At 36.3% G+C, this 9186-nt stretch overlaps 1 protein-coding gene across 1 annotated transcript; it reads left to right on the top strand.

Moving 5' to 3' along the window:
• Positions 1–1111: 1111 nt before the first annotated feature.
• Positions 1112–1567, top strand: LOC108359348 (uncharacterized). The gene has a single exon (XM_017611181.1). The coding sequence runs from the start codon at positions 1112–1114 to the stop codon at positions 1565–1567; it is 456 nt and encodes a 151-aa protein (XP_017466670.1).
• The last annotated feature ends 7619 nt before the right edge of the window (positions 1568–9186 follow it).

The raw sequence follows: 9186 nt of genomic DNA, 5'->3' as shown, positions 1-9186 counted from the left end.
CAAGCAAGAATGCATGCACATACAAGTATATTTGAATTGAATTGATTTTAGAATGGCCAAACAATTTTTTGTATCGCAAAATCAATTTTCAAATAATTCTTAAGCTGCACAAATTAATCGCAGCGCGCTGCCTATTGCAGCGGCCTTTGGCTGCACTCATTTTACATCCACTTATTTTATTTATTTTTTTTTGGTTTTTGTTTTCACTTGCCGTTTAAGGCCCAGCCCAACCCTGCTAAGCAATGTGACTTTTTAAATTATGCAGCAATTTACTACTCGCATGCTTGCAGCGCGTTTACAAAGCAAAGGTAACAGAAACAAATACAAAAACAAAAATTAAATAGAACATGGATTTTATTCCGCTTATTACCTTTAATCATAATAATAATATTTTATATTTTAATATTTTTCTAAAACTCTTAGTTAATCCGGTTGAGTGCGCGCAAATAATATGCAAATGAAGTGACCAACTCAGGGCCGAAAGCGAATGCGCGCCACAATTGAATTGCTTAGAGAAATAAGAAGAAGAAGAAACAGTTAAAAAAAAAAAAGCCAAAGCTTTGTACGAATATCTATTTGTGAAGACTGTATTTGAAAGAATGTACTCGTAGGTATTTAGTCAAGGACGTACGCGCAAAGTTTAAACAAAGTAAATCAGCCATGCAATTGGGTGCATTAATGACTTAATTAGTATTTATTTATTTTTTTTTTTAATTGCGAAAAAATGAATTCTCAAGTTTTCATGCCAAAAATGGCAATGGCAGCGCATATTTCCAAATACCTAAGCACCTTCGACTTGAAAAAAGGACACTCGCATTCAGTACAAAACAAAAAAAAAAAAACGTTTCACCCACCCAGCAGCCCCACTTGAAATGTCCAGCCACTTTTTTAATAATCCATTAATCAACGTTCAGCAGTTCAGTAAACATTAATCCCCATATTGAGTTTATACTTTTTTTTTGTCCTCATCACAACTTTTTTGTGCCTAAAATCAAAAATTATATTAAATTGAAATCAAATAATAAATTGAAGTCTATGAAAGGAAGAAAAGTTTCAAAAATTTTTTACGTTTTTTAAGAAATTCAAAAACTCTCGTACAAAATCTAATCAAATGGCTGGAAATAAGAATGAGGACACCAGTACCAATTGTGCGGCCGGTAATTCTTCGGGTGGCGGCGGCACCACCAGCAGCAGCGGCGACACCAAATCGAAGGCCACCAACCCTTTCTTCATCTTCCTGCACGAGTTTCGACAAAATTTAGCCAAACGTGGCGCCATCAAACAAATGACAGCCAAACAGATTGCCTGCGCAGCCGGCTCACGTTGGCGTCAAATGTCCCCTGATGAGAAGCTCACCTATGTGGTGTGGGCGCGCAAGAATCAGCAACAGTTGGATCCGCGCTTGCGTTTGGCCTCATCTAAGTCGCAACAACAACAACATCATCACGGTAGCAGCAAGAGTGGTGAGGGGAAGAGCAAACGTGATGGCGGTGGCACATATCGGGGTGGTGTAACACGCCCGAGGCGAGGCAGCATGAAGAAACGTCGTCCAAGTTATATCAAATAACGGCGTTTGGAACGCCTTCGAGTAGCTGTGCGTTGCCGGTGCGTCATATTCCTCGCATTTGTGTATGTGTGTGTGTATTTGTTGACAATTTTGTAGTGTTGTGTGATTGTCTAAATTTTTTTGTTGATAAATTACTTGTGAATTTTTGCATATTTTTGTTGGCATTTTGTATTTTTTTTTTTTTTTTTTTAGTAAACATGAAGGGAGTTTTATATAGTATTAGTCCGTAAATCACGTCGTAAGGACTTTTGTGGGACTTGTTGCCATACTTCCAACGCTTGGGAGATTCTCCTTTGTGATACCACATATCGACAATGATCTTCAAAACAGACACAATTAAAAATCTGGCATTTTTTAAATTACGCGCTAAAAATCTACAGAGATCTTTTATTTACCATTCAGCAAAAGCTGGAGGAAAATTTTGTTACAATTTGTTGAAAAAACTAAGGTAAAGTCTCCGTTGACCATAAGATTATCATGTGCTGAGAAATAGTTTTTCGCATATTCTGACAAACGGGTAATTTTTAGTTGTGTCACCTTTAAAGATCATGTGCGATATGTCTACGACCTTTGCTTAACCGACGAAATTACGAATGCGCCTTACTTCAGTGCCTGAGAGCTTACAGATCCCCTGATTAGTTAAAAAATTTGAGCCAAAATACTTCAACCTAAGCCTAATAGAAAGTGGTAGATTCCAACTCACCATCCACATGGAAGCTGCGACAAGAAGCATCAGGTAAGATTCCTAGCCCACTGCGTGAGTACCCATCGGACGATAACCTATCCGAACCCCTACCAATGGCGAGAGTTGCGGTTTTGCCAGCGCAAGGAGCTCCTTCGCGGCTCACAATGCACCGTATGCCGGAGAATCTCGCAATTGCACAAGTCCTAGTCTTCGCTCAGCGCTCGTTAAGCTGTCACAAGGTGAAGCCTAGGAGATCAAAGGTACCCCCAACAGAGAACACTGTACGGTTGGAACGTTTCAAGTGTAAATACTAGGGCTAGGACCCTCCGTGTATTCGTTTTTACTCTCTCTAATATCCGGTTAATATCTGTTCATTTTATGCCGTGCAGCTTCCCGCAATGTCGCTATGCCCTAGAACCCAAATGGGCCTAACAAAAAGTATTCTGCTAAACCTGCTAGACGTCAAATAAAGATATTCTACAGAATCACCAAATCAGAAATATCTATGTCTAGATACATATGTTGTATGTAAGACCAGTAACTTTGGACTGGGCCTAGATTGAATGCCATCCTCAAAAGAACCACACTAGGAAATTTCTTGAAATGCACATATATGTATGTAAATACCTTTGAATACTATTTTCGGAATGAAAGTAGCAAATAAAAAGGAAAGTGGAAATTGATGGCCACACCAGATAACCCTTCCGGGATCGTGGCAGAAAATTAGCTAAGCTCTTTAAACCTTACCCGCTTGGAGGCAGAGAAAATAATCAAAAAATGTTGGCTTGATTACACCTTATTGTACTTCAAACAGACGCGGCAATGATGATCCGGATTAGGATCAATACAGTCTTTCAGTTACGGTGTAATGGCATCAGTAAGCTTGGCAGTGCTGACAACACACGCGATGTAAATTTACTATTTTGGGCAACATAAGTGTTGCCATATAAGATGTTTAAGAAGAAGCTCCTTGAACCGCAGTGGCCAGTAGGATTTTGTACTCCCTTAACCGATACGAAACCTGTAGTTGTAAAAAATACCTCTCTGGCTACCCTGGAAGTACAATTAAAATTTGAAAGAGGTAACCCCTGAAAAATCCGTTCATTCAAAGAATTAGGCTGCATTATTTAAAGGTGAAGAACTCGCATCTTTCCTATCGGTCCATTATGTCAATATGTAGGATAAGCCTGTCTTAATGCTGGTTTCCAAACAAAGGAAGGCTGCTACTTTTTCGGGATTATAATTGTCAACAGTAGCGTTAGTGCGAAACCGTTCTGACGGATCCTTCCCAACTCTTTTTTTTTCGTGGGTATATTGATTCAGCGTACGGTTAATGTCTGGATTTTGGGGGCTGTTCCACCTCTAAAGTCACACTGATTTAGGCTCAATAAGTTTGTTAAAGTGGACTTTATTTTGTCATACATTAACTCCCGTCGGCCCTAACTAGCGGCTTTGACATATGCTTGTGTTATGTTATGTGTTATGTTAGATGAGGATAACTAGCTGACCTCATCCAAAATTGCAAGAAGGCATAGTTAGAATACCAAGCGCCCGTTGTGGTAACAGCTGCTTATCTTTCTCCTTTCTCTAGAAGTAAAACCAATTAATTTTTCTTTATGTTTAATTTTGATGATAGTTTTCCAATGAAAATGACAACTGACGGAAGCCGTCATGCGCCGCAATTTACAATGACGGCTTTACCGTCCTCCGCTGTAATTCTGGGTAGAGCTTGAAACAGCGACATTTTCGCCTTCTTTTAAAGTAGAATCTTGATGGTATTTGCCAGATTGGCATTTAAGTCGACTAGGTTTCCACAACACACGCAAGACGCTTTTTGCTAGAGCGTGTAGAATTTTGGGTTGCTTTCCCATTACGTTCACTCCAGCAGGGTATTCTCCGTTAAGTTCCCTTTGGAATAAACCCTACTTAAGCTCATTTTAAAGCCTTTGGCATGAACTGTATCAGAAAAGCTTTTATATCGTCCAAATTCCAGATAGAGATTCATAGGGTTTGAAGGATCCCTTAGCACAGTCTATCTTTTTGGTTTCAAAAAATGTGGAGATTGAAAGGAAAACGAAGTTACATACCAACTTGAGAATCATAACTTTCTCAAGGTTGGAAAAATTATTTTTCCATTTGTTGGATTTTACTGTACTAACCTACAGACTATATTGAAAATGTAATATTTTGGTGCTTACATTTTTGCTAAGTGTTTGGCCGAGCTTTTGCTCTAATTTGAGGTGTGCGCCTTGATGTTGAACAAATGTCGCCTCCTAATGGCAAATTGCTTTTGTGGGAAGCTTGTTCATAGCAGAAATACACTTGGTGGTTTGGCACTGCCTGCTGAGGGGCGACCGCTGTTAGGAAACACTTTCTAATTTACATAGATGTTGCCCGGATTGCCAGGATCGAATTCAGGTCCTACGGAGTGGTAGTTTGCACGTATAACTACTCAGCCGCCTGCACATACATACATGAAAGTAAATAAAACTTTTGTTAGCCTCAGTCCGAAATCTTCATCACTTCAATTGGGCAATTGCGCATTAATAATCGTCCAAACATTTCCGGCAACAAAACGCAAATATTTTTAGAAAATTAGAAACGAAGACAAAGGAAAAACCAAAAATTACATACATACATATATTTAAATGCAACTCTTTACCTATTCCCAAAATAACGCTTTAAGTTGAGCTTTCAATTGAATTAAATGCTAATACATACTTAGTAGCTCAATATCTACTTGTGAGTACCTGTGTATATACATATATACTTGTTGATAGTTATACACAAAAAATTAAGAGAAAAAATATGTAAAAAAATCGAAAAACCGCAAATTATTGCACAATAACAGCCACCAGCCACCAGCCGCCAGTCCGACCGCCAATCAACCAACCAACAAAACAGCCAGCCAGCCAGCCAGCGAGCTAGCGAGTTCAATCTTAAATCTCATTAACTTGGCAGAATATTTTCTATTTCGATACATGAAAAATTTTAATACCAAAAAATTCCAACAATTAAACCGTGACTTTAATGCATGCTTACTTACTGCTTGAATAGAATACTGGTAGCGAGATATTCCCCTGCAGAAAAAATTACCAATTAATAAAAAATAATCCACTTGTAGTTAGCTTTTTTGCGGGATTTCTATAAAATATATAACTTGTAGTTGGCTACGAAAAGCTAACTTGAAACTAGTTGACAAGTAATGCAGGAGTAATGAAGAAAATTTTATATTATCATTTTGAAGTTATGAGACCACCAATGCAGAATAAGAAATGTAATAAAATAAATAAAGTAAATAAAAAAGAATAAATATTTTGTTTTTCCTATTGATATTTTATGTCCAAAAGTAGTTAGTTACAAGTTAGTTACATCTAATGCAGAGGTATTTCGCGGCCATCGCCATAGAAATATAGTTAGCTTTCGTCAAAGCAAGTATACAGATAATAAGTGACTTTTAGCTCCTTCCGAATCAACTTACAGTTAACGTATAGTTAGATACATTTCGTGCAGGGTGGTATGTGCACAAATTCATGGAAATAGTTAACCAATACAGTGATGAAGTCGACGTCGTCATCCATCGTATGCCTTGAGCAGAGACTGTTTGTATGGCCAAGGGACGGGACGGTGGTTTCAGCAGCCAGCAGGCAGTAAATAAAATGAAATAAAATTAAAAATGATTGTAGCAAGTAGTAGGCAACAACAATTGGCACTAAGAGAACAAAAACCACAACAACAACGCAACAATTACGCTATGGCGTTCCAGCAAAAAAGGCCTTGCTTTCGATTTCAGTCCATAAAACGTACATTTGCCATACATTTTATAGCCATAATACATATGGAATGGATGCAAGCAAGGCAGACGTAGATAGATAAAGTAGCAGAAACAGAGAGTAGAACAAGAAAATTAAGAAGAAGACGGAATAAAAAGTGGTAGCTTTAAAAGTGACTAACACATACATATGTACACATATGTGCATACACATATAAAAATGTAGTGGGTGGGTAGCAGAGTTGGGCGCACATGCGCAAACGTCTCAACGTTAAGTCCTGGTCCCTTGGAAACGGAGCAGTAAGTAAGGGGTGTTGTGTCTATGTATGTGTTTGTCATATAAATGTAAGCAAAAGTTGAGCATGAAAAAAAAATAGAAAACAGCTTAAGTCATGAAAACTAACGGATAATATCTAACACATACTAAAGCATACATTTTTATGAATGTATGTATCTATATTAGCTCCTAATAGAAAAAAATTGCGCGGTACGTACGTAAGACTAAAGTATCTTTCAAGGTAATTTTGAAAAAAACATATTTTTTGGCTTTTTTAGTGTGAGGTTTTGATATTTTTGTCTCGAAGAGACATTTTTTTGGTTCGAAAGTTATGTGACCTCTAGTACTTACCCAAAAGATCTCAGTTGCTAACGACGTACCATCCTAATGTCAATAATTTAAAGCTCACCAAAACTCATTAAATTTTTGCTAAAAACGTATTTCGATTATTCCAGTAGAACTATATAAAAAATTGTTTATTGCCGAATGTAGGTGTCATTTGGGTGTCATGTAAAAACTTAAAATGACGGCTCTTAGGGCAGGTAAAAAAAAAAAAAATTTTTTTTGTTTTTCCAAATTGCCTTGCAAAATTACTTTAGACTCAGGGGTGTACGGCGAGCTTGTTGTTTGTTTGCTTATAAAGTGGTACGATCTAATGTATGTACATACATATGTACGTATATGTGTGTGTAGCTTAGATGTTTGCCAACATTCAAGTGTTTGTTGGCATTTACACTGTTCACAGAAGCTTTTGAGCCAAACCAAATCAAGTCAACAAATGGCCAACTCGCTGCTGCAATACCGAACACACAGCTAGAGCCAAATAAACAACTTGCCAAACAATCTAAAGCTGGCAAGATGGCCAACAGGTTTGCTGGCTGACTGACTGACTGACTGACTGCCTGACGCTTTGCAAATTGCGCAGACTTAACCAAATCAAACCAGAGTATCACTGAGCACCCTATCGCTGAGTTGGGCGCTTACTTGTGAGCCACTTCTGAAAGGTGCACGCGAATATCATAGCAAACAAATAACAAATAAAAAATTATAATAACTAACTGACTGTCGATAAACAACATACATACATATGTATATAAACACACATTGTGGATATAGTAAAAATAACAACAACAATGCCAACAATATCAACAAGCAAACTATTAAAATAGAATTTACAATGGATACACTTACATATATAAACACATACATACGTGCATATCCTTCTGGTCAGCTGATTAAGTTAAGTGACATTTTGTCCAGTTTTGGCTATTTTTATTTTGTCTATTTAATGTTTATAATTTTTTTTTTTAGAAAAGTCTAGCAGACTACATAACCACCACCACATAAATCCACACTTCAAACTCGTAAAAAAATATAAAAACTCAACAAACTTTACCAATTACACTCTAAAATTTTAAAATTTTTATTCAGAACTTTTAAAAATATTTTGGGTATGCAGTTTTATAACCCAGAAAATTTCAAGACGCTAGGAAATCGCGTTGACTTTTAATATTTTTAATATTTTTTTTTTTGCATTTGCTTCCGTATAAAGAATGTTCGATAATTACTTTTATATGTAAGAAAATGCCTAGCACCGTCACCAAAAAAAATAAATAAATATTAAAAATCAACGCGTTTTTCTAGCGTCTTGAAATTTGCACTGAAATTAATGGGCTATAAAACTGCATACTTAAAACTTTTTTGAAAATTCTGCATAAAAAGTTCAAAATCTTAAGGTGTAACTGTCTAAGTTTGTTGAGCTTTCATAATTTTTGCACGATGTTCGACATGTGGATTTATGTGGACTTAGACTTTTATAAAAAAAATTTAAGACATTAAATAAACAAACAAAAAAAAATACATAGCCAAAACTGGTCAAAATGTCACTTAACTTAACCAGTTGACCAGAAGGGTACATATGTATGTATGTATATGTATTTCTTGAAAGCGGCGCTGGAGTGGTTCTGCTTGCTGCTGCTGCTGCTGCTGTTAAAAACTCGCTTCGCCAGCTCCAATTGTAGGTTGGCCAAATCGTAGATATTTTGAACGCGCATTGGCAACGCGCTTATGCCAGTTGTTGTTGATATTGTTTTGTTGTTCTATATTTTCTTTTATTTTTTTATTTTATTACGTATTTTCTGGTACCACTACAAGTGCGCATGCGCGAGCGCATTAACTTCTATTTTGGGTGTTAGGCGTTGCTGTGAAAAATGCATTAAAAAAATTTTGCTTCGTAAATCGCATTAAAAAAAAAAAAATGCGAGCTAGAACGAAGGAGTGATCGTTAAGTGCAATTGATTTGGATTTTGAATATTTGATTAGTTATACAGTGCAACAAATTTCAAAAAGTTGGAGGTGAAGTGAATCGAACCAACTGCATGCGATTAAGCTGGTCAAATAATGAAAAAGTACCAAAGGATTTGAAAATTGTGGTTACCTTTTTGGTATGTCTGTTGGAAGCAGGAGATCTAAGATCCCAAAATGACAGTGTATAATTTGTCTTTATTTTACAACTGCACTCTGTTTGATTCTGTACTTTAATAAAATTGGTCTTCTTCTATACCTTTATTTATTTACGAATTGATTTAAAACAATTTTTATATGTATTCTACTTGATGATATGTACTTAACACTAAGAATTTTCAATTAAAATACAGTTCATTCTCTAACAAAACCCAAGTTTGGAATTTTGTAAAAGACTACAAAAAAAAAAAAAATAAACAAACTCTCACTTGAATTTCAAAATTTTTTCTCAGAAGTGCTAGAATTTTTTTTTGGGTACGCACATTTATAGCCCATTCAATTTTAGTCCGATAATGTGCAAGTTTCAAGTAGCTAAAAATTACCTTTGATATTTTAGATTTTTTTGCAGTCTTTTACAAAGT

This window comes from Rhagoletis zephyria, unplaced genomic scaffold (genome assembly GCF_001687245.7).
Source record: "Rhagoletis zephyria isolate East Lansing unplaced genomic scaffold, Rhagoletis_zephyria_1.1 Rzeph_scaffold_00013, whole genome shotgun sequence".
Classification (NCBI taxonomy): Eukaryota; Metazoa; Arthropoda; class Insecta; order Diptera; family Tephritidae; genus Rhagoletis; species Rhagoletis zephyria.
This window is presented reverse-complemented; position numbering and strand designations above follow the sequence as displayed.

Bases quoted from the DNA above. Each gene is read 5' to 3' on its own strand.
- LOC108359348 (XM_017611181.1), top strand. From the start codon at position 1,112: ATGGCTGGAAATAAGAATGAGGACACCAGTACCAATTGTGCGGCCGGT.